This window comes from Felis catus, chromosome A3 (genome assembly GCF_018350175.1).
Source record: "Felis catus isolate Fca126 chromosome A3, F.catus_Fca126_mat1.0, whole genome shotgun sequence".
NCBI classification, from domain to species: domain Eukaryota; kingdom Metazoa; phylum Chordata; class Mammalia; order Carnivora; family Felidae; genus Felis; species Felis catus.
In genome coordinates, this window is record NC_058370.1 from 41,431,086 (window position 1) to 41,458,022 (window position 26,937).

At 39.4% G+C, this 26,937-nt stretch overlaps 1 protein-coding gene across 1 annotated transcript in view; it reads left to right on the forward strand.

Annotated features, from left to right (window-relative positions):
- MACROD2 (mono-ADP ribosylhydrolase 2) overlaps positions 1 to 26,491 on the forward strand; it is a 2,026,389-nt gene extending 1,999,898 nt beyond the window's left edge. The window contains exons 17-19 of the mRNA XM_023251484.2: positions 17,294 to 17,371; positions 20,220 to 20,288; positions 26,407 to 26,491. Of these exons, the coding sequence (XP_023107252.2) occupies positions 17,294 to 17,371; positions 20,220 to 20,281 (140 nt within the window). The 3' untranslated portion in view covers positions 20,282 to 20,288; positions 26,407 to 26,491. The remainder of the gene's footprint in view (positions 1 to 17,293; positions 17,372 to 20,219; positions 20,289 to 26,406) is intronic.
- The last annotated feature ends 446 nt before the right edge of the window (positions 26,492 to 26,937 follow it).

The following is a 26,937-nucleotide window of genomic DNA, read 5'->3' on the forward strand; positions in this document are numbered from 1 at the left end:
TTCTTATCGCTTGGGATTTCAATCGCTTAAGTCTCTGGAGGACAGAGACTATATCTTATAAGTATTGCTTTCTTGTTGCTCATAAAGAGCCTGGCATGTGATAGATACTTAATGAATGTCTGCTAAGTAATTAATTCAAAGTGGCTTAATAGATGCTCAGTGGGTGCTTATAGATGAGAATGTGGATTGTACCACACTTTGGCCAGAATTTGTTATTAAGTCCAATATGTTCACTCTTTCTTAATTAAGTACGGCACCAAAAAAACTACAACCAAGACTTTCACCTCTGAATATGAGAGGCCTGTATACAAGTGGGACTGGGGTGAAAGAAATCTATCTGCATCACCAGAAAATCATTCACAGTTAATCCATGTTTTTCATAGACCAAGTCTGCATATCTTTCTTCCTTCCATGTGATTTTACATATGTAATTTACAAAAAAAAAAAAAGAATAAGAAAATAAAGAAGCCCAGCATGTGAAGTATAATCAAATTACATTGTTTAGAAAACAGAGAGAATAAAACTTGGTGCTGGTAGGACACAAAGCTCTCTCAGGAGCTTAATCGTTGGATGAATCAGTCCCCTGTTCCTGTCAATGCTTCTGCCATGACTCATTCTGATGGACTAATTTTTAACTGAAAATGATAAACTCAGAGGATGTTCTCTTAAAAATATATAGCAACACCTTTCACAAGGGTATGAAAATAAGTCATATTAGCCTCCAAAAGTTCAGATAATTCCTCATGTAAAGAACATGAGCAACACCAACTGTTGCTGCAGCTGTTGTTGCCTATGCTCTTGATTATCTCGTGATTCCCTTCTCTAGTGGGCTTTGTCTTATCAGTTATTTCCATCTCTCTCTCCCTAATGACTGTCTCCTCAATCTGTAATCAATCATGACTCCTGCTCCCATTGACAAAGACATACCTAAATAACAGCCATGCCATTTGGATTCTCTGTGAAGTAGAGAGGTAAGTGGTTGTAGTTAAAAGGTCTCCTGAGAAGGAAGGTATGTGAAAGCCAACGAGAGGAAGCAGAGTTGCACAGGAGACACAGAGAGGTGACATCACCCCTGCTAGTAAGTGGCAAAGCCGGGATTAAAACCCTGCAAATTCTGGCTTCAGAATCCAAGTGCATACATAACCACTCTCTGTTACTGCCTGTGTCTTCTCCTGCCCTGATAGATCATGCATTTGATTATTACTCAAATCATAGCTTTTCATAATTATTTAACATGGGCCAAACACTCCACTAAGTGCTCCACTGTGTACATTACCTGTTTCTGAGGTAGGCGTCACTTTGGGTCTTTTACATATTAGAAACCTGAGTCTCAGTGAGGTTAAAGAACATGCCCAGAATCATTCAGCAAGTAGCAGAATCAAAATTCACACTTCCAAATCTATGCTCTCAACCATGATGCCACAGTCCTTTATACTGTCATTGCCTTTGCATTGGGATAGAGCTCTAGTCATCCTCATACTCACATAACCTAACAAATTACAGACGTTGAATAAGAATTTGCTAAATGAATGGATGAATGAATAATGTGCTTTTCCAGAATTTTTGTCTGGAATCAGGAAATTGTCATCTTTTAAAAAGGACATGTTGAGACATCTGGGTGGCCCAGTCACTTAAGCATCTTACTCTTTTTTTTAATTATTTTTAATGTTTATTTTGAGAGAGAGGGAGACAGAGTGTGAGCAGGGGAGGGGCAGAGAAAGAGGGAAACACAGAATCTAAGCTGAGCTGTCAGCACAGAGCCGACACAAAGGCTCAAACCCAAAACTGTGAGATCATGACCTAGTTGAAATTTGACATGTAAACGATTGAGCCCAGGTGCCCCTAAGCATCTGACTCTTGATTTTGGCTCAGGTCATGATTTCACAGGTTCCTGAGATCGAGCCCCACAGCAGGCTCACAGTGACAGCACAGAGCCTGCTTAGGATTCTCTCTGCTCCTTCCCAGCTCGTTCATACATGTGTGCAAAATAAATAAATAAACTTAAAAGAAATAAAGAAAGAAAAAGGACATGTCGTCAGGGCATCGGGGTAGCTCAGTCAGTTAGGTGTCCAACTCTTGGTTTCAGTTCAGGTCATGATATCCAGGTTTGTGAGTTCAAGACCCACAGAGGGTTTCACAGTGACAGTGCAGAACCTGCTTAGCATTCTCTCTCCTTCTCTCTCTGTCCCTCCCTCACTCATGCTCTCTCCCAAAATAAATAAGTAAAACTTTAAAAAAGGGACATATTATTGAGATGATACTATTCCCAATGTTTCAATTATCTTTTAAAAAATATTTGCTCTAGCTGTTATGCTATGAATAAAATTTCTACTAGTCAATACCTTAAGCACACATACTAGTAGAGGTCCAGGAACCTTAAGGATGCAATTTTGTTGAAAAGCAGCGAATAAGCAGATGATTCTCAAACTTCCATGTACACAGGAATAACTGGGGACAACTAATTAGAATGCAGATTACCAGGCTTCACCAGCCATAGATTCCTATTCAAGAGATTTGATAAGAAGCCTAGAAAAATCTTCATTTTATTATAATATCTAAGTGAGTCTACTGCAGATGGTCCATGGACCACATTTTGAAAAACTCAAGTGAATCACTGGGGCTGCCATTGGCTAATCAAACTCTATGTCACCTATGAGAAATCTGAAAAAAACATACAAGTTTTACAAAAGGTAATATCACTCTTGGAATAAAACTGTTTGATCCATTATTTCCTATAATGATTTTAAGAACTGTGATAAGACCTGAGACCCATAGCATGACACATGTGTGTGCCAACTAAGCCTAGTTGGATCAGGGTGGACAGAACAGTTCACAACTGTTTACAACTTTGTACTGATTTGGGGAAGGGGGGGATGAGCTAATGACTCATTTTGCGTATTCAGTCTGTTAATGTCATCCCGGCAGTTTTATTTTTCATTAATAGTATGTCATTGAAATTAGGATACCTTCAATTATCTATAATTGAATTACTCCTCCATTAGCTATAACTGCATAAGAAAAAACTCCCCTGGCCCACCTGGGTGGCTCAGTCTGTTAAGTGTCCAACTTCAGCTCAGGTCATGATCTCACGGTTCAGTTCGTTTGCGAGTTCAAGCCCTGCATGGGGCTTGCTGCTGTCAATGTGGAGCCTGCTTTGAATCCTCTCTCTCCCTCTCTCTCTTCCCCTCCCCAACTTGCACTCCTTCTCTCTCTCTCAATGTCTCTCTCTCTCTCTCTCAAAACCAAATAAACATCACAGAAGAAGAAGAAGAAGAAGAAGAAGAAGAAGAAGAAGAAGAAATCATTCTTTAAAAAAAAATCCCTAGAGCATTCAATATAGGACAACAAAGAGCTATACCCTTGGGGGAGGTTCAAGGAGAAATAGGGGACAGTGCCTTAATTTTTGTCCCTCCAAAAAGCAGATGCTGAGGCAGACCTTGGGCGTAAGTAATTTATTTGAGAGATGGTCTCTAGAAGCACAGGCAAAGAAGGGAAATGAGACAGAAGGGAAGGAACCAATGAACTATGGGTCATGAGCAGATTACTACTGTGAGAAAATGGGCTCATTCCCACGGAGTGCTCTTTGAGGACCTGTGTAGAACACATCACAGAATCGTGGCATCTAAGGACAGGGAAGCTGGGGCATTATCCAATGGCTCCCTTCCTTCATTGGTCACCCCCGGGCTTGTTAGGTCCCCAGCACTTTTAGTGAGGAACAGTTAAGAAACAAATGATTCTTGGACTTCCATATGCACAGGACCCCTGGACGACCCTATGCTCAGAGCAAACAAGCTACCTGAGCACTGCTAGTGGAGAAGCAGAGAGATGCAGGCACACAGTGGGGGAAACTGTCCAAGTACCCAGGGCTACTGTGTCCACTGCAGCTGCCACTCAGAGGTGGCCCAGGTGTGATGGCCCAGGCACCAACAATAACTGCTCCAAAAAGCCAGGAGACTTGGGTGTCTTACCTTCAGCATTGATGGAAGTAGGTTTTAAAAAAAAAGTCTCCCTTAAGAACTTGCACCACAAACTGGTGCTATTCCTGCAGGTTTGTGTCCTGAATTCATATCCCAGTGTGGTCCATAGAAACTGTAGTCAGGGAATTTAATTTAACTGATCTCAGGTTGGCAATGCTGTCCAGTGACTAACAAGCAAATGTAAATCCTCTGTCTGAACTTGGCTTCAATCCAGGTTAATAGCAATTGTAGAGCCATTGATTATTCAATTCATCTCAACTTCCCAGATGTTAAAATGTAGGGGGAAAAAGGTGTCCTCAGATCAATGACATATAATAGTAGCAATTTAGCCACAAAATAGATAAAACCTCTTTCCTGTGTAATAAAACCTTAAGTAGCACCCCTCATCTTACCCCCAACACACACACACACACACACACACCACCACCACCACCACCACCATCACCACACTTCTAATACAGGTTTCCTTGTAATGGAAAACACTTACTGGTATATGAGAACCTGTGTGTCTTCTTTCCTTCTCCAAGGTTTACAATCACACAAAGAATCAATGTTCTATTGAAATCAGCCAAATAGCAACCGGGTTAAATGTAACAAAACCAGAAATCTGAAATTGGAGGGCAGCTTTTCAGTAGAGCTCTTCCCAGAGCAGGGGGGTAATAGTGCAGATTCTTGCTGCATTATTTTGGACTTTCAAAAAAAAAAATTACAGGCAAAAAAATGTCTATATAATTCTGTAAATTGAAAGAAATTAAACTCTTATTTTTTTCCCCTTTAAAAAGTCTGGTCTTTAGGCTTTTATTTGACAATCACATATGGGCTAGTATACACTGTTATTTTTTAGAAAAGTACTGTGTCTGAGATCAATAAATCAAAATTGGATTGCCTCCTTCTCACAGGTGAACTGTTATCTTGCTAGAGAGATTATGTGGCAGGATCTCTAGTTTGGTAAAGTATGTGAACAAAAAAAAAAAAAAAGAAAGAGAGAAAGAGAGAGAGAGAGAGAGAGAGAGAGAGAGAGAGAGAAATGAATTAAGATTTCTTTGCCTGAAAAGGAAATTCTGGATGTTCCTTTTTCGGCTATGAATGAATTTCCTGAATTGTCTCTTAGAACAAGAGATTAAATGTCAAGAGATAAAGCGGGTGCAAGGCCCATTATTCAGTGTCCTCCGCGTCCATTCTCTCACTGGAGGTGCTGTTTCCACACAAGGAATAAAGTCACCTTGACAACTACAGAAGGACTGCCTGTGAGAGTCTGAGAGAAGAGGCAAAAAAGGCAGCCAGAGGACTAGGGATCTCTTGGTTGTCAAAATTCTGGAACAAACAAGACATTCCCGACTATGGAAGAGACCAGGATGCCTCAGTCCAGATCATCAGTCAAGATGAAAGCAAAATTCAGCAGTCACAAGTCAGTCAAGCTGTAAAGCACCAGGGCAGTGAAGGAGCTGAGCATCCAGGGGTTCAGGAAAAGGACTGGGCAGTCCAGTGATGTCAACCTGAAGAGACTGGTGCTACAGCATCAATCCAAGGAGACTCCTGAAGCCCAGGGGATGACATCATTACATACCCAACCACAGTTGATTGACCACCCCCTTTAGTCCCAGGACCGCTAGATCCTCCGGTGGCTCAAGGAAGCCATGAAACCTTATGCTGCTCACATTTGGAATCTTTTCCCTGGATTCCAAACCAAGGCATCATGTACTTCTCACCCCAGTAGGAGGAGTTCCAGAGTGATGTTAATTTGGTTTTCCAGATTAAAGAAGACACGGAGTGAGCCCATCTTGAAAAGGATAATCAAACCACCAAATTTCAACTCTAAAATATCCTGCAGAGAAATATGGTCTGTGCTATAGGACCCTATAGCAGACCCTGTGGGAGGGGCGAGCCTTGGCACACCACCATTTCTACCAAGCCTGCTGCCACTGACCACAGAGAAGTCCCTGGAACTGGACAGCGACCTATTCTCTTCATTGTGAATAATTTTGTGCTACCTTCCCCCAACAAAGCCATCTCAGGATGTGAACGACATCCCAAGCATCCCAAATTGCAGTCCTATTTCAGCTTTCTCACCACTATCACCGGTGTTGGGTAAAGTATTAGGAACAGCCCAGGAGTGGAGTTAGAACTTTTAGTTCCAACCTCATCCCTGGGGTGTGGTGGAGGAAGGAGGGGGCGCTGGGCCAACTGTGCACTTTCCCGAGGCCCAGTGTCCACATCTCCACATCTGTGAAAGGGTTTGGTTGGACTGGAATATGGTCAAGGATCTTTTTTATTTCTGGAGGAAAGCATTCCCATTCAGAAAACAAGAAATAACAGACCTACAACCTAAAAAAGGAATAAAGTCCTTAAACAGAAGAATTTGGCAAACATAACATCAACTTCTCATAAGTAACTTTGAATTCCCTTTAGTCAAAGGCTTCTGGCAGAGTTTAATAGCAGTTACATATTTAGTTACATATTTAGTGGATGTGGCCTAGACAGTCTTTTAGGGTGTGTGTGTGTGTGTGTGTGTGTGTGTGTGTGTGTGTATTTGAGTTTGCTCTGGTGGTGATAAACTCTCAGAAGGCATCAAAATTGTTAAATCCAAATAAGCTCCAAGGTTAAGATCCGGGCATCTATGACAGGGCTTTGTGAAGAAAAGCTGTAAAGAAAATGGGTTTGAGTTTAATACCAGGTGTGTTTGAAAACTTTTCCTACTAGGAAAACTTGTATCTTTTTTTTTTTTTTTTTCTAAAGCTAAAAGACTTGGTGTTGAGGGGCCAAGACCAGAAATGGAATTATTGTAGCAGAGCTGAACTCACTTACTTACAGTTCAGAGCCCTCTAATAACCATCCTCTGGTGCTTCTGTAAATCTTCTAGTTATTTCTTGGATGCAGCTTTCTTCCTGGGTGTAGATTTCTAGTACTTTGATCATAAACAAAGGTGTTGCACTAGGCCTTATTAAATGTTCGGAATAAATTGTGCTATTTCGGAAAATGCAACATACAAAAAGAGCAAAATCTAGTGGAAATAATTAAGGAGTCTATAATTAAGGACATATAGGATTAAATTATCCTTTGACTAAAGAGCTATATACTTAATCGTGCAGGGTTGCAACCAAAACAGTCAGAGGCACTTTCTTTCAGGAGCCTTAAATGTACAATGAAGTTTCTGAGAATCCAGCTTTGGTTATTGCCAGCAGTAAGTTCCTTCTTATGAAAGATTTCACATAAAGCACCATTGAAAAGCCCAAAGTTGCCCCACTGTGGCTCCTTACATAGTTAAAACCCTATTAGAGTGAAGGAATCAAGAGACTCCTCTGGAAAAAATACATATCTCTGTGTTCACTAGGACCCTGCTGTGTGCAGATTTATCTGGTTGCTGTAGAGAAACAAAAGCCACAAAGGGTGTGTGATGGTGTGTGGGGGAGTTTGAGAGACACCCAATCTGTATTATTCCTGCTGGAAAGACCCTGATCTGAGACCAGCACTGGCAGCCTCCAGCTGAGAAGGGCCTCCTTGTAGTCTCCATCCCTGCCAGGCCCTGGAGGGGGTGGGGAATGCATAATGAGGCCGAATGAGAATTAGATGCCTAATTGGGGCCTGGAAAAGGGAAAGAAAAAGCCAGAGGCGCGTGGAATGTGATCAGCATCTAGCTCAGTTAAGCCAAATATGACAACACCTGGGAAGCCTTCGGTGGTTGTGATAATGCACAGAGGAACTTGAACTGCTTTTTAGATTTTGTGGGAGCAGCACAACCAGCAGGGGAGATGGAGGAAGAGTAAAAAGGACCAGGCCCAGGGTAGTCTGGCTGAGGACATGAAAAGCTGAGTCTTTCAGATGTTTTACAGACAGGAGATATTTCTACCTATCCAAATGCTTAGCGTGGGTGCAAAACATTTGAAACGGACTCAGACATACGGCTCCAGCTTAAATGCTATCTCCTTGTCCTCCAAGGTTTGTCTTTACCCCCTTCAGAAAAGGTGAATCACTCTCTCCTTTGTGCCTCTGCAGTTCTTGGTAATGTCATTTAACTTGTGAGCAGTTAACTCTCTCTCTTTGTCTCTCTGTCTCTCAGCTAGGTTGTAAACTCCACGAAGACAGCAATATGCCTCATTCATTTTGCCTCCCAGCCCATGATAGACACTGAAATATCTAGTGGACTTTTTTTTTTTTGCTTTGCTTCCTAAATATTGTTTTTTTTTCTGTAGAGAAGTTATTTGGTCAATAACCAATGATGCATTTCCAAACCATTCTCAGAGGACTGGTATGGAGGCATATCATCTGGTAAAACATAAAATAAGAATTTGTAGACATTATGATCTCATGCCCGCCCCCAGCTACTGCCACTGCCTTTCATCTCCTACTAAAGACAGCTTCTGATTTTCATTAGGGTAGAATATTCTCAATTAATACAATTAATACAAGTTGCCATGGAAAGGGTGTCTTGTAGAAACATGTGAATTTTCCACCTGCATGATCCTGTCAGCTTAATAATTGATTATTTAACTTCAGAGAGGGAGCCATGGGTGTGTGTCTACAGTATTTGTCTAAGTGATCAAGAGAGGTTGTGTGGTCAGGTAGCAGTTTTAACACTGAGGTTTCGGGGAGAAAGTAGATTGGGTGGGGGACAGATGGTTTACGATTATGCCTTTGTCCCAAAGAAGTATGAACTAAATATAAATCAAATATATCAGTCTGATCAGGCTACCATAACAAAGTGCCATAGATAAATAATGGAAATTAGTTTTCTTAGAGTTCTAGAGCCTGGGAAGTCCAAGTTCAAGGTGCTGGCGAATTTGGTTTCTGATGGGAGCTCTCTTTCTGGCCTGTAGATGGCGTCCTTCTCACCGTATTCTCACATGGCACAGACCTGTGCCTTCTTATAAGGCCACAGTCCTATCAAATTATGTCCACACCCTTATGACCTCATTTAACCTCAGTTAGCTCCATAAAGGCCCTGTCTCCAAATATAGTTGCTTTGGGGATTGGAACTCCAACATACGAATTTGGGGGGAAAGGGGACAAAAACCTTCAGGCTATAACATCAAGTCTATAATCAGAACTATCATTGGATAAATATTCCAAAAACCAGCTACTGACAAGGTCAAGTATGTGACACATGTCGCTCAAGTGTGTGACAGTCACACAAATCAAAGCAGTCTGTGCATCTGGTCTTGGGTTTAAGATGATGGTGTGAAGTCAGATTTCACACCTTACTTTTTCCCATAGATAACAATATTCAGGGAGATAAGGAGATAAAACAAGCATGCATAGAACATCAACAAAAACAGTAATCAGACAGAAGAATGGGTTGGTAGCCAGCAAAAGAAAAGATACATCTTCAGAAATGCTGAAAGCATAAGACTGGTGTTGCCCCGGTCTACCCCCTAAATCTACCAGGCTCAGAAATAACCCTGAATGGGATCTTACACCATTTACCTCCTCAACTGGGAGAGGAGCAGCCCCAGGAAATCTCCACAAAACTACCTAGTCAGCCGTGAGCACCTTTTATTTCTCCTTTCCCCAAAGAGACAGGAAAACCCTCTGTAATTCTCCATTTCAATTATCTCCTGCTGAGAGGAAAATGGGAGAGGAAAAGCAGACCAGTAACAAATGCCTAGAACTAATTACCTCTAGCAAAACCCAGGAATTTCACCAAATGGAAAAAATAAAAGAGAAAATCAATAAGGCAAGATCTTTGGAGGTGCAGGAAGCAGGGAAGGAGGTGCTTGAGAAGCCCCAGTGAAATCTCCATGAAAAAGGACTCGCTCTACCAGTGGAGTCTGCATAGCACTCCTGTGGAGTTTATTTATTCCCTGGATTGGGAGGCTGAGACCAAAACAAACAAGAACAACAACAAAAACAGCAAAAGAGAATAGAGAAACCCAAAGACAGACTGTCTGTCTGTCTTTCTCTTTCTTGCTGAGAAATCCAGTACAACTAATGTGGTAAATGCTCTGGCTACATTACTCCCCCTAAAGAAAATCTTCAAAAGAAAACACTCTTCTAGGTAGTTCCCTGGAGGACAAGTAGGCCACAGATACCTTGAGAAAGAAGCACGCTAATGAATACTTGTCAGGCATCTCGACCTGAAAGCACTCAGAAGCCAGGACAGAGAGGAGGAAGGAAGGAAACCAGTGAGCATGCAAACCAGCAAAACACAGATGAAGAAGCTATTGTGGAACAAAACATAACTCCAGATAACGATTAAAATTCCCTACAATAGCTATAAAAGAACTTCAAAAGAACATTAAAGATCTTGAAGTTAAGGTGATAAAACAGCATAAGGATCTGAAATGTAAGAATGAAGGAGACACATTTTCAACCATTAGCAACATAAATCAGTTAAGAACAGCAAAGACCAAATCACTGACAAAGAAAAAAAAAAGGCTTGAGATTTTCACAGTGAAAAAGAACACAAAAACTAAAACAATTTGAGAAAAAAATGATATATATAGAAGAGAGAAGGAATAAATTGCTCTATGTGGGAACATTTGGTGTCCCTGGAATTTAGAAGTCAACATATAGAAGAGAAACTTCCCTAAAAAAAGGGTCGCATAGGTGGCTCAGTCAGTTGAGCATCTGACTTTGGCTCAGGTCATGATCCCACGGTTCTTGAGTTCAAGCCCCATGCCAGGCTCTGTGCTGACAGCTCAGAGCCTGGAGCCTACTTCAGATTCTGTGTCTCCCTCTATCTCTCTGCCCCTCCCCCACTTCTACTGTCTCTCTCTCTCTCTCTCTCTCTCTCTCTCTCTCTCTCTCTCTCCAAAAATAAACATTAAATATTTTTTAATCCCTAAAATGGAGGGAAAACAATTGATGATCTAATAGGCAGACCATACAAAAAGTCAGTACAGAAATCTCCCCACAAGAATGTATATTTAACAAATTAATTCTTTACCATTAATAAATCGATTAAAGAATTAATATGTGTTAAATAAATACGTCACAAATCAAGCTCATGATTTTATAGCTATGAACGCTATGGGACAAAATTAAGAAGCAATGTCAGAACTGAGTCCATTAAAAATCTATTATTAAGAGTGGTAGCTATCACCATAATAATGCAGTGTAACAGGTCATCTTCAATCTCATGGGCTTAGAACAATAATCAGCTCTGTTTTGCTCATGGATATGAGAATCAGCTACATTTAGTCTGGGTTAAGAAGGACTGATTAGGCTATGAGTTTAACTTAGTTCTTACTCTCCTTGGATCTACTGTTCCCTAAAGCATATTCTTTTTGGGGTAAAAAGCAGGAGTACAAGAGGCCAAGCTCCAACTGTACAAATGTGTTCGAAGCCTCTGTTTGACTCACCTCTGCTAATAGCCCATTGGCCAAAGCAAATTCCATCACCAAGCCCAATGTCAAGGGACAGTGCCAGAGACTCCCATGATGGTAGAAGATAGGAAGTGAACATTCCTGAATAATTATCTAATCCACTGCATTAGCAGCAAAGTTGAAAGATAGATAAGGCAAAAGTTGCCAAGATGGTTCAAGAATACCATCTTAGTTTGGGTCAATATCACTTTATATCCAGACAGGCCCTGCTCTCTATGGCTGTCCTGACACTTATGCAACCATATACTCTGAGAAATAATTATTTGCCATTCTATTTGTTGCATGGAGTTTATTGTCAACACAAATCTCAGAAGAAAATGTTGGCGAATCCTCCAACATCTCTCCATGTTCATGTATTAAAAATCTGGTTAACTGCATTCTGTGTGTATCTCAGTATCTTTTCTATATGAGACCTGATTAACTTATTAGTTTTTATGTAATACAACTGACCTACAAAAGGTTACCATAATCAAGGCTTTGAGGAGGACAGTTGCTCTTGTGATTGAAAATAAAAAAGGTACTGAATGTCCCAGACATTTGCTATTTTAGCATCTTTCATCTCCTGCTGGGAGCGCTGAAATGTACCTCTTGTTTATGTTCCAAGCAGTAGCAATCAAACTGGGGGGAGGGACAGGCAAACTGGAATAAACAAGCTGTAGAAGCAATTTTTGTTTTGATCACATTCTGTCCTCTATATGAAATGGACTCATTTCTCTGGGGCACTCAGTTGCATTGCCCAGCAGGGTAGAAGCTGTTAGAATAATACCAGTTCCACACCACACACATGTCAGAGTAACAAATGTCTGTCATGCCTCTCCCTCTTCCCAAATATACCATGCATGTGCATGCATGCACACACACACACACACACACACACACACACGTGTGCGTGCATGCCACTCACTGCACACAGTCATATATCCCTACCTTATGCACATATCGTGCATGTTCATGATATTAAAACATTTAATAATGCCTGTCAAACATACCTTTAGTGTCTTTGGAAGCAGATTTGGCAGATGATGCCTGCCTCTGCTCCTGGAATGCAGCAATATATAGAGCTACAACTTTGATTTCTGTTTTCATCTTTCTGTATCATGGATCTCAAACCTGCCTTTGCATCTCATGCTAATCTATGCTGATATGGTGACATAACCTGATTTTTCTCACATGAATATTTTGTATTACAAAATAATAAGGTTGAAAAGACAAAACAGAAGGCAAGCATCTAAAATGTTTGCTATTTTTTTATTTGCCTTTGGGATTTTGCTTTCTTCAACTTCTTCCTTCATCTCTCACCCAGTTCTCAAAAGTGTTTTGTATGCTCCTTCATTTTCATTGAGCGTTGTTTGGCTGACCAGTATCCTACTTATTAGATAAAAAGATCTCCATGATGCCACAGGGGTTTCTACATAGTAATATCCCCAGGGGTATTATCATTGACAGTAATGACCTTGGAAGAGACTTCATGGACTAATCAGCCACAGATATCTTTAGATTCCATTACAAACAACAACCCCAAGGGGAAAGTCAGGGGCATAATGTTTAGTGTCAGGTCAATTAATTTCCCGTTCATAGTAATCATTTCTTATAAAAAATAACAATAAAGTTATGTGTTTATTAGTTCTGACGGTGTCCCAGAGAGTTAGAACATTTTATAAGTTACACAAGGAGATAGAACATTCTGTAGTCATTTAAATAGTGAAAAGTCAGGGCTTTTAAATGCTGAGATTTGGTAAAAGTCACTCAAAAAATTAAGTCACTAACAGGATATCCTCTTATGACATATTTATTTGTTGTCTTGCTGATTGTTTATTGGGTTCCCTGTCTTTTCTCTGTTATTTTGCATATTTATTTCTTTTTTATATTCAGCATGGGAGTCAGTGATATATATCACAAATATCTTCTTCCACTCTGGCTTATTTTGTACTCTCTTAGTGGTGTGTTTTGATAAATTAATGATGCTAATTTAAGTGTTTTCCAGATTGCCAGTCTTCTCCCTGATAGCTATTGCTTTATTTCTCCTGTGTAAGAAATTTTTGCCTAATGATGTGAAGGTATTTTTCCAAGTTACCTTTCACACTTAGTTCTAAAAGCTACCTGGAATTGATTTTTGAGTATGGTGAAAACTATTCCTTCAGTGTAGGTGTACTGTTTTTGTCCCTGAATAAATTCTGGTGTTTTGTTTTGGTTTTTTTTGCCCTGAAGTTGTTTTGTTTCAAATTCAAATTTGAAAGACCCTTTTTTGGCATGGAATTTTGCACTGCTGATCTTTTGTTTAGCACTTTGAAGATGTCATTGCATTGTTTCTGCCTTCCATTATTTTTTCTGAGAAGTCATCTTGTAAGTCCTATTGTTGCTATTTTGATGTCAATGATCCTTATACACTAGATAATTTTATATTTTTTTCTTTAATTTTGGTTTTCAGCAGTTTTACTGGCCAGAGTGAGATTTGCTTTGCACTAATTCTGCTTGGAGATCATAGCACTCTTAAAACAGTGGTTTGATATCTTCCATTAATTTGGGGAAATTAGCCATCAAGCCTTAAATATTGCTTTTGCCACATTACACATAGAATATACCCTATCTCATATATCTACTAACTCTTTTCTGTATTTTTCATCTGTATTTTATTTTTTATATTTTCTTCTAACCTAGCTTTCAGATTACTAATCCCTTCTTTGGCTGTGTCTAATGGCTACCAGACTCACCCATTGATTTAATAACTTCAATTATAGTATATTTTTCAGTTCTAGAATTTATACCTGACATGTTAAATAGTGTCTAGTTATCTGATAAACTTCTTTGCCATGGAAGTTGTCCACATTGGCATCTGATTCTTTTTTAAAAACTGTTTATTTATTTTGAGAGGTGGGGAAAGAGGCAGAGAGAGAAGAGAGAGAATCCTAAGTAGGCCCCATGCTGTCAGCACAGGGCCCGATGGAGGGTTCTATCTCAGGAGCTGTGAGCCCATGACCTGAGCTGAAATCAAGAGTCACACATTTAACTAACTGAGCCACCTAAACACCCCAGGTATCTAATTCTTAAACACATTAATCACTATTTTAAAATTGTGTCTACAGTATCTAGATCTCTAACATATCTCTATATGTTGTCCTATCCTCTTGGTTTTCACTGATTTGTTCTTGTGCTTCTGGAATGCCAGGTAATTTTTCATTGAATGCTGGATACTATGTGAATAATTGTAGTGATAACTTGAGGCACTGAGTGGTTTTATAACATTTCAGAAAGGATTTATTTTTACTTTTGCTTCTGACAAGCCAGTAGGATTGAATAGAGCACTACAATATAATCAGGATTGACTTGAATAAAAGTTGGATGTCAGGGGTTTTTTTAGGTTTATTTATTTATTTTGAGGGGAAAAGGGCATAGAGAGAGAGAATACCAAGCAGGCTCCATGCTGTCAGTGAGGAGCCCAATGTGGGGCTCAATCTAACAAATTGTGAGATCATGACTTGAGCCAAAACCAAGAGTGCAACACTTAACTGACTGAGCCACCCAGGTGCCCCTGGATTTCAGTTTTTTTAAGAGCTGGTCTATATCAAGTTTATCTTTGTCCCCAGAATATAACCCTTCAGGTGACCCCAAAGAAAACTTGAGGTACTTTTCTAGGTACCTCTTCCTTGGTTAGCCTTGATTTCCACGTTTTGCCCTTTCCCCAAGCCTTATAAGATATCTGGAGGCTCTGTTCAACTTCTTGGTACATGTGGAATGTCAGGCTCATGATTTTATACCTCCTCAAGCTTGGGGTGCATTGATGGCTCTCTAGTGAGTGAATAGTTTCTTAAATCATTTCTCCAGTGACTCTAGCTGTTGCTAGTAGGAGGTTTAGTCTACAACATGATAATTCACCTTAGGTTGAAATCCTTTTCTCAGTGTAATTTTAATTTGCATTTCTTTCATTATGAGCAAAGTGAATCATCTTTTCACATGACTACAGGCCATTTTTATTTTTTTCTACGAACTGTCTGCTAAATTTCTTGCTCAATTTTCTACCCAGTTTTTGATCTTTTTAATCTCTATTTTTAGAAGGACTTTAGATATTAAAGATATTAACCCTTTGTCTGTGGTAAAAGGTATAAACATTTTCCTCAGTTTATAATATTTTTCTTCTAAACATTTCTTATGGTATTTTTTTCCAGCCAAAAGTTTATTATGTTTATATAATGTCAAATGTTGTCATTTTTTTCCTTATTCTATTTTGAAGCATAATTAACCAAGATTTCCTACTCCCAGGCTTAGAGAGATCCATCAGTGATTTCTTCTGTAATTGTGCCTAAAGGCATGTGTTGATGAGAAATTGAGAATGGCCCACTTTCCAGAATTGGTGGAGTTAGAGAGGATATGATATGGTTTGAAGTCCAGTTGGAAGGTTCCAGTTTTGTTTTCCTTTTCCTGACCTCATCCTCAGGAGCAAATGAAAACAAGTGACAGTCACAGTTACTTCCATATTGAAGGCTTGGGATCTATCAGTCATTTTTTAGTTCTGTTATCCTTTTCCCGACTCCTCTCATCTACCTTCATTTCATGAATGTTACTTCTACATTGACATCTCCCAAATATCCACATGTCTATTCACAGTTCTCTTCCTCAGGACTGGATGCAAAAGCTTGTTTGGCATCTCTCCTTATATGACCCTGCACTTCAGACTTCAAATCTAAAATGGCTTTCTTCACCTTCCCCCACTCTGCTTGTCTTGTATGTCTTCAAGTACTAACCTACCTACCACCCATCCACCAAGGCTCAGAGATTGGTCATCTTTGAATCATACTTCATGATTGTCAGCTTCAGCAAATCATTACCAAGAGCGCAGGTTCTATCCTTGAAGATTCCTTCCTTTGAAGAGACTATAAACTGGAACTTTAACATCCTTGGTTCATCCTCACCAACAGGCACACCAAATTTAACATACCCTGAGCTCAATAAGTACTCATGTAATGAAAATGAATTCAACCTTCTGATTTAAAAAAGTATTTTAGCGGCACCTGGGTGGCTCAGTTGGTTAAGCATCCGACTTCAGCTCAGGTCATGATCTCGCGGTTTGTGAGTTTGAGCCCCGCATGGGGCTCTGTGCTGATAGCCTGGAGCCTGCTTCAGATTCTGTGTCTCCCCCTCTCTCTGCCCCTCCCATGCTCATGTTCTGTCTCTCTCTGTCTCTCAATAATAAATAAACGTTAAAAATTGTTTAAGTATTTAAATAATATGGGTTTCCAGACCTTTATCTGTATCTGTATTTCTAAATGCTATTGGTCTTCAAGTTGTGAAAACATAATAGACATTTAACTAAGATGTAAGATATTCTTGTCCTTTGGACTATCTGGCAAATTCTCACAATAAGAAAAAACAAGCCACTTACTAGTATATTTAAGCATGTTATATAGCTTCAGCCACAGCTGAATGGATGCACACCCTCTGAAGCTGTGCAAAATAGCATCAATCATAACAAAAATTAACTAAAGACTTGATTCTCAGCACTTCAAAATGGCAGCATCTGAGAATGTCTCCTAGGAAAACATCTAAGTCATTCATTTTGTGTTTAAAAAAAAAAAACCTCACTGCCAAGAGAATGAATCTTTCAGCTTTCAGGCATGCCTAAGGCAAAACAGGTTTCCCCCCCCCCTTTTCAAAGGTTAAGCTGTATAAATTCATACACACACACACATTTCCCTAAATTTAAATTGTAGGTTGTTCTGATTAAACCAAGTTTCCCTGCTTTCATGCGATCGGATTTTTAATTTGAGAAATTGTGTTATGTATGTATGCGATTATCTCACAAATTAAAGAGAATTTAGATGACAGCACTAAAGAATTCAAGCAACTCAACCCACTATTTCCTCCCTTAACCTTTTCCGCAAAAGAAGTTGAATCCCAGGAGTATTTTTAAATTTAAGAGGGCAATGGAGGGTGACAGAACAATTGGCAGTCAGGCTGTTCTAATTCTCTATTAATTGAGGACTATCTTCTTTCTTTCAGCTCAAGACGAGGACACACCTAGAGTTCCTGTGCAAAACGAAGGCTCTGGCTACACAGAAAACTCTCCGAGTCCTGATGGTAAAGTTCTGAGCTATTTGAGCACATGCAAACTACAAATCTGACACATTTTCTGTGTGTAATCTAGGATTAAGGGAGCTATCTATTCTGTGAAGCAACATATTCAGTTAGAACAAGGTAAAGTTCAAAAACCATGTTCTACTAGGAACTAATAAAATTGGGAGACAAAAAAAAAAAAAACACTGATGCTAGCTGCTTTAGAACAGTATGTGCCTCAGTTTAATCATAGCCCATAATACGGAAGCCATAGTGGATAATTCCAAGGGTGAACTGTACGAAGTACAGCTGGTGAACTGTATGGGGATATCCCTTACTTCCATAAAGAGTACTTTTCCGAAGTTATCCCTGTTCTACAGGGATTCAGGGGAGCCCAGGCTTGAGTTTGGGCCAAGGTTATCTTGGACCTTCATCACCTCACCTCACTGTATTATTTCAGATGGCTTGGCCAAAGGCATAGTAAATCTTTAAAAGCACCTTAGAAATCAGTTTACAAAAAATATTTCTTTATTCACATCTCATTTTGAAGGCATCTAAATACTCTGAACCTCAGGAATATTAATATATCCTTGCCCCTGTACAACGATGCTGGGAACACTTTGAAATATTACTTGCATTAGAAAAACAATTATTTGGGAATATATGATTTAATAAATATTTGATTCCACTGGCCTACAGAGCTTAGGAGAACCAAAATTGGTTGATGATCAACCGTTTATATATATCTTGCTATTTGGGTTCTTTTAGCCAAAGGAAAAAAGCAAATTGCTTTGAGCTGATAAGGACCTTGGGAAAAATTCAGCCACTGGTAGAAATTACTTGGTGGTTTTAAATACAGTTTTCTACACTAGGTATTACACCCAACATAAGCTTTTCATCACCTGAATTTCCTCCCTTAATTATAAGCCCTTCCATATAAACTGGGTTTTTTTTTTTTCACTCATAGGTATGAATTACCTAGGAGAATGTTTTTCAACTTTAGATCCATTAAAGACTACCACATGTTAGTCATGCTCAGTTGAATGAAACCTGCCACAGCCTGGTTGTGACATTATAGTCATGGTTCTTTACTAGTTCTTTATAAAACATGTTCTGAAAAATAGCAGGCCTATACAATGCTCATTGAATAAAAGGGAAAGAAATGTGAGAAATACTAAGCTTTAGTCCTCACTTAGAGATTCGCCACGCATATTACAGGCTCTCAGAAGGCTCAGCTGTAAAGAGGTGTATTAACATTGCTTTTCCCAAACTTATTTGATCCTGGGATGCTTTTTATATTAACATTTGTTAATAGGTTTTGGAACCAGTGACCCTTGGGTTGGAGGAAGAAACAGAGAAAGAATGTTCTCCTATATTTTATGCGGCACACTACCTCACTAAGATGGGCAACCTTACAATAATTTTGTAGACCAGGATAGAAAGTACATGTATTATTCTCCTCATATCAGTAGCATTGCTGTATCTGGCCAGTTTATACCTGGGGTTTAGAGTAAGCTCACACATCATGAGAGACCCAGGATAGTTTGCAGGTGGAACAGAGACCCACTTTTAAAACCTTCCTCCTTAAGAAAGAGTTGGGTGGTGTGCCCTTCAATGTCATTTCCTCTTTCATGCCTCCTTGGAGTGTGAAAAGCAGCATCTGCCACTACTTTAATTTAATCAAGTTTTCCTGTTTGAGAAAAAGAGCTTTGGATTGTTGATTTATTGTGCCAGTAAATGAAGACTACCTGAACGAGAACAAACAGAGGGTACTTATTCAGCTAAGTATAGTTGGCTGTTATCACTGGTGTTGGTCGACTCAAAGGCAGGCAGGGAAGTGGAAAATCTTTATTGTTAACAAAAGAGAAGGTTCCAAGCATCCTCTGACTGGAGGTGGTTGGCATGGGGAAGCTGGATTTGGGCTACCTAGAACTGGGTGATTGGTTGGCCTTCCCTGTTTGGTCCTTCGTTGGAATATTGGCCCAGAATATGGTGGAGCTGGCAGTCACTGTCAAGTCCTGACCATTCTAAGCTGATCGCTGTAGAGGCTGTGGTTGGATTGCCCAGGCTGGTTGCTGCAGAGGTTTTTAGTCAGTTATATTGTTACATACGGTCTGGTCACTGTCCATTTGTATATTGTCTCTCCGTTTATAATATGGGCTTTGATGCTTTAAAAATATCCATCTAATTAAACCTACTCACCCTTGAAATTTTCCAGAGCGACTGCTATGCCTCCCTGCTCTGGAATACTTCTGGACAATGGCTTTGATTATGCATTCAGATTTTATGCAAATGTTCGCAGCACAATGCACACAGTAATGTAAAAGCACACATTTTAGCATTGCTGTGTGGTCTGGTCAGATGTTCTGCTTTTCTGTTGCATGGTATCCACTGCTGCTGCACCCACTGGCCAAGTTACAGGGTCTGTTTCGAAATTCACACTTGAAAACATAGCAAACCAAACAGGCCTACTGACATTGCCATTTTAGAGACAGCTGCTCACCTCTCTGCATGTCAATGATCTGTTTGGCTTTGTTTTCTTTTTATTTTCTTAGACATCTATTAAGGCCTTTGAATTTACCTCAGGATGGTAATAAATACACCCAAAATGGCAATCCAAAAATCTGGTATAAAATGACAGCTCAGCTTCTACAGTTCAGTAAGAGGCAATTCTGCCCTCCTTGGCCCCTGCCAGTAAATATCTAAAACCCCCAAATCTAAAAACCCAAATCTGGAATGAGTGAAAAAGGAACTGAAAAGAGGTACAAGATACGAGATCAGGAATGTAACGACTCACAGACCATTGTAATGTGTTCAAAAGATTTGGGTTTAATCAATATTTAACCTTTTTTGTTTTCCTTTCTGGTTACAGTTGAAATGAATAGTCAGGTTGACAGTGTAAATGACCCAACAGAGAGTCAGCAAGAAGATTAACTGATAGGTAAGTTGCCCCTGTAGTGGGATTTTCGATTGATTAAACCAGCCATGGGAAGTGTTTGTAAATGGTATATTGGATTTCCCTCGGTTCTGCCAAGTCCCACAGTGTGGCTCAGGCTATACTTTAAAAATCTTTACACCAAATAACACAGTGGAAGGAGCAAGGATAACCACTTAAAACTCACCATGCTTTGAGGGAAATAAGCCACACCATAGTCAAATATTCAGTTCCCTGCTTTTCTGAGTTTTGACAACAAGAAAAAAATGTTTCCATCCATCTAACCTCCTGGCCTCCCAGAGGGATCAAGTTATTTCAGCAACCCCTAGCTGATTCTGAAGCGTTGCTTTTCCAGAAGCTACCTGCTGAGTTGTTTTTAACAACTAACACTAAATAATAGTTTTTAAACGTAACACTAAATATCTCTCTCTGGAGAATGTGGAAAGGCACTTGAGTGTGTTTGGGCAGAAAGAAGCCTGACTTGTGTCCTATCTTGTCACACCACTACCTATGGACCTGTATGTCTACACGGGGTTTGTTGAGTTGAATGAGCCTTGGGGAACTCCCCAAGAAAATCATAGTCCTTGGGGCACCTGGGTGGCTCAGTCGGTTGAGCCTCCAACTTCGGCTTAGGTCACGATCTCACGGTTCATGAGTTCGAGCCCTGCATCGGGCTCCGTGTTGACAGCTCAGAGCCTGGAGCCTGCTTCGGATTCTGTGTCTTCCTCTCTCTCTGACCCTCCCCCATTCATGCTCTGTCTGTGTCTGTCTCAAAAATAAATAAACATTAAAAAAAAAAAAAACAGAGAATCATAGTCCAGAGCAGTTCATGTTTAGGAGTTATTCCAAACCACCATTCTAAATCTCTCATCAGAGAGTGAAATTTATCTAAAATGATGAGTAGTCTGTAACCCTTTTCCATATCTTGAGGTCTGGTGAGAAGAATTAGAGAAGTCAATCTCGCTATTCTGATTCTTAGCTGAAAATAGTAACTGTGAAAAAAACCCTATGAAATAGATGAATTGTGGGTCATCCAGTGTAAGACACAATTGTGTTCACACCATTGCCTCTTAGCACCTTCCTGCACTCCCTGGCCTCTTCTAGGTGGGCCTCTACACTCACCCAGAAGACCATGTTGCTCCAGACTTGAGTTCCAACATCACAGTAGAATAAAGCTTGAGAATATATGAAAGTAGGCACCTGTCCTTCCCATCGTGGTCTTGAACATCATTTAAAACTAAATATAATAGTATTTGTGTAATACATACAAATGTAGTAGCTATACATGTATAGTATAGCACTGCTAAAAAATTAAAACTCATACAAATATGCTCTTATAAACATTTCTCCTTTTTTTAAACCTTGTTCATGTATTTAAAATTATCCTGTTAGGTTGAAGAAATGATACAGTAAAGAAGTTTCCATTAAAAAGTAATGAAGTGAGGCTAAGCCTGAACAATTTAAATGCAGGTTCCTCAGTGTTGCCTTACCTTTTGCCCTTTTATTGCCAACAAACTATAAACTTCTTTCTAGAATTTTTCTTACAGACACTATTATTTTCCTGTGTGATCAATATCTAAATAAATTATCCAGATCAATGTTTTCCTTGGTTAATGTCAAAATATTTTCTTTGACCATGAACATGAATCAATCTCTTTACCCAAATGAGTAAGTTGTCAAAACTTAAAGTTCAATATTAGTTTAAGGAAACTCAATTCCAGGAAGGAGAAGTGACTTACACAGGGTCACTTGGATGATCAATGGAAGTTCAGATACTCCCAGGACAGTTATTTGATGACACCATACTGCTCCCTAAACAGTAGAGAATTTCTGAACACAGTTGTCACAGAGAACAGTATGACCTGAGGAACTGCAGTAATTCCCACAGAAATATTTAGACAGCTGAATTTGTAGAGGTTATGGGGTAGTTAAAAAGAAAGAAGGGACTTTTAGCTCTGTGTATCACACATTCAGGAAATGGAAGAAATACAGTGAAATCGAATTAGAATTACAGAGTTCCAAGATATGATGCAAGAATATTTTAGTGTTGTGTAATTTACAATTGTAAAGAATCAGGAGTATCATAAATGGCAATAGGGGAATGACTCAGCAAATCAATAGAACACTTTGCCAACATAAAAATAAGTTTTCAACAGGTATTTGAGGTCCTGGAAATGTGGTTAAAGAATCTGAACCTTTGGTTCTAGAGACCAGGCTGAATTTGGCAGCTACCTAGGTGCATTTTAAGAGGCCCTGTAACTTCCATGTTTACACTCTCAGAATGCTTGCTCTTGGAACCCAACCATCCTGTAAGAAGCTCAAACACTACTATAGAAGGAGAAAGGCCCCAGGGAGGAAGATTCTGGAACTGAGGGCCATTTTGGATGTTCTGACCCCAATGGAGACCACCTGGAACAGATAAACTGCCCAGCTGAGCCAAGACCAGACTATAGAACCTTGAAAAATAACAAACCATGATGTTTTAGCCACTAAGTTTTGGGATGACTTATTATGTAGCAACAGGTAACTGGAAAGGTGAGGTGATGCAGAATGTCTCCTAATACAAATGTTTAGAAATGAGAAATAAATTATAACAAAAAATGTTTAAATACCTAGCTAGCTCAACTGACATGAAATCAAAGGTGCCAGATATAAAGAAGAATTTGAAATCTAAAGCTATAATGTGGTAAGCTGAAGACACAATAGCCCTAAGGGCTACAGTTTGGTTGTTGATGCAGAAATAGGCCCTATGGCTAGACCCTTGCTTACTAATGTCCACCTAGGACCTTGAGCCACTCAGGGTAAGAAGTTATAACTGATAACTCTACCTAAATAAACCTGGGATTTCCAGCTCAAGAAGTTAACGAGGAGACCTGTGTCAGCCCAAGGGTGCCATGAGGGGAAGGAAAAAGGTTCCTGTGACAAGTAGAAAACACAAATGCACCATGAATTTGAAACACAAATTTATGCCATCAAAAGTCATACAGAAATACACAGACTGAGAATTAATTTAATAGTTGATTATAGACAGTACCATCCCTGCTGTCAATAACACATTGAAATGTGCAACTATCACTTGGAATTCCTACAAAGGAAAAAAAAAATTCTCGGATGATGAATTCACAATTTGACGTCTTATAAAACACACAAGGAAATGACCTACCCTGAATGAGAATCAGTGGGGAAACTTAAAGGATGATTAGTGCTGTGATAATTTTAGAGTAGAAAATTCTGAAGATTTTATAAAATAAGTACACTTAAATGACAAAAAAAAAGATAAAAAGCAGATATAAAACTGTAAGAAAAGAGCAGTGCTCTGAAAAAATAAGAACCATTTGAAAAAGCAAATAGACATATGGCGATGTGAATGACACAAAGAGACGTGAAGGCTGGAAGGAGAGGGGCCAAGATGTTTGTGCTCAAAACATGTTCTAGGGGCGCCTGGGTGGCGCAGTCGGTTAGGCGTCCGACTTCAGCCAGGTCACGATCTCGCGGTCCGTGAGTTCGAGCCCCGCGTCAGGCTCTGGGCTGATGGCTCAGAGCCTGGAGCCTGTTTCCGATTCTGTGTCTCCCTCTCTCTCTGCCCCTCCCCCGTTCATGCTCTGTCTCTCTCTGTCCCAAAAATAAATAAACGTTGAAAAAAAAAATTAAAAAAAAAAAAAAAAAAACATGTTCTAAAAGGAGAGAGTCGATAGTGTCTGAAAGATAATGGCTGAGGATTTATCAGAATTGACAAAAGTCATGAGTTTTAAGTTCAAAGAAGAATAATAAGTTGCAAGCAGGACATATTTAAAATAAACCCACAAATAGGCATTGCACAACAGCAGAGAACAAGGAGAAAAAACGTGAAACGACTACAGGGAAAGGAGAGTTAACCTACAAAGAAATAAGTATGGTATGTTCCCCACATCAAGAATTTAATTCAGAAGATAGTGGAATAATTCTGAGTTTTCAAAACACGCATAAAAATAATTGTCAGTGTGCAGTTCTCTCCTCGTTCCACTATCATTTAAGAAGATAGTAACTGCCATTTTTAGGAAGAAAAGAAAAGTTTGCTACTCACATACTCTATCTCTAAAAGCTACTAACAGATGCATAACAGTGAGAAGAAAACTAAGCCCAGAGGAAAGATGAAGGTGAAGAAAACAATTGCAAGCCAAGGAGAATGGTAAACACAAAGGCATAATCAAAGTATATATTGACCATACATTTATAATAATAATCAGTGGGTGGCTAAAAACAGGGCAAAACAAAATTACTATTTATGAGCATTTTATTTTTTTTTAATTTGGGGTGCCTGGGTGGCTCAGTTGGTTAAGTGTCTAACTTCAGCTCAGGCCATGATCTCACAGTCCATGGGTTCGAGCCCCACGTCAGGCTCTGTGCTGACAGCTCAGAGCCTGGAGCCTGCTTCGGATTCTGTGTCTCCCTCTGTCTCCACAGCTACCCCACTCATGCTCTGTCTCACTCCATCTCTCAAAAATAAATAAATGTTAAAAAAATATTAAAAAAAAATTTTTTTATCTGACAGAGAAAGAGGGAAAGAAAGTGCGAGTGAGGGAGAGGGGAAAAGAGAGAGAGAGAGAAAGAGAGGTAGAGAGAGAAAAGGAGAGAGAGACAGAGAAAGAGAGAGAGAGAGAGAAAGAGATAGAGAGAGAGAATCCCAAGCAGGCTTCATGCCCAGTGCAGAGCCCAATGCAAGGCTCAATCCCATGACCTTGGGCTCATGACCTGAACTGAAACCAAGAGTCAGATGCTCAACCCACTGAGTCATCCAGGTGCCCATGTACATTTTATAATACACAAATACTATATACCCTCTATTATGTGTGTATTTGTGAGTATATATTTGTGTAAAAGTATAAAAACGTGAAAGTTGATTCACAATGAAACTAGGATTTGGTAATCTCTGGGAAGGAAGAGAAATATTTTTAACTTATCTATAAATTACATTAATTTATCTATAAATAATTTATCTGCATCTTTTATTTTTGAAAAGTAAAGATTGCAAGGAAATTTGAAAAATATTAGCATATATTAAATATGGATAGGGAATACATACTAGGTATGTTATACTGTTTATAAGTTTCTTTATATTTGCAATTTTCATTTTTTAAAATTAAAACATATAATTGTGTATATATGTATTAGATATGGAAAAATACTATACGGAAATACTCCACAATATTAACCAAAAAAGTTATCCATGGAGGAATGATACAGGATTTTTTCTTCTCATTTACTTTTGGCTATTTTAAATACCATATGCCACAAGCATTATATTGCTTTCATTTACACATACACACCTAAAAGAATACTTTTTTACAGATTCATAGGACACCAGATAGAAAATCAACTCAGAGATCATCTGCTGCAGTTCTTCCGTGCAGAGACATAGTAATTTACAGTGATAGAAATCAGATCAATTGTTGGTTCGAGCAGGGGTGGGATTAATAGTTGGAAAGGGTACTTTTGGGGTGACGGGAATGTTTTCTATCTTGATAGCGGTGTAGGTTAAATGTATGTGTTTTGCAAAACAGGTCAAAGTATGCTTAAGATCTGTGCATTTCCTATATGTGGATTATACCTCACCTTTTTAAAATCTGAAAATGTAAAGAATATCAATGCTTCTAAGGCACAGTATCTTCTTAGAGTTCTCTCTCAGGTGGGGGACACAGCAGAGACTTAGTAAGATGTCAAAGTGGTAGTATAGCCATCAATAACTTTTGCAAATCTGCATTATGTACATTGTTACTATTATTTCTCTATGGAACCCTGGAAATAAGAGCATATGAATGGACCCAAGAAAGGAGGACACAGCAATGCAAGATTAGGTCTTTCAAAGACTACTTTGAAGACTTGAGTTAATCGTCCCCATCAGCGTCCCCATCATGCCATGAATGTGGCATACATTTATTAGCAGTGATTTATATGCTCTTTAAAGATACTGTGTGCCAGCAATCACAGCCCAGATATCCAAAGCTCTTTGATAGTCCAAGATATTCCTAGGCTTGTTTGAGGGGTAAGAAACATTTAAATGACTGTGTTAAAAAGACATTCCCTGCTAAGTCTATGAAATCTATTATCTTTAATCTAACAAATGGTTTCTCCTTGTCTTTGGCAGGGGCACAAGATGAAGCAAAGGAACAAAGAAATGGAAGTAAATCACAGTCCTCAGCATCGCAGGCCTCTCCTGGCCCTGGGGGGGGGTGGGGGGGGTGGGTGTAGGAAGACAGTAGTGCTAGCTGTGGAGGAGGGAGGTGTGGGCAGGGCATGTCCCAGGGAAGGGCCTAGAATCCTTTGCTCTAATTTCTCCAGCTGCATTTTGTTCTGTTCACCTGCAGAAAAAGAAAGAAAAAAAAAAAAGAAAAAAGAAAAAGAAAAAAAAAGTTTCCTTTAATTTAGTGACGGGACCCATGTTAATGCATCTTTCAGGCGCTATCCCTGTAATTTCTGTTTTTTCTCTCATGACCTTTCCCAGGGTCACAGTGGCACGGTGTAACCCTCACATGTGTATCCTGGCCCCTGTCCGCTTTCTTGATTATTTCACAAAGCTGGTCGATACTGTGGTTTCTTCAAAGAAAGAGAGGATGATTGATAAACAGCAAGCTAAATTTCAGGTGTCGTCGAGCCCGATATCAGAATAATCCACAGA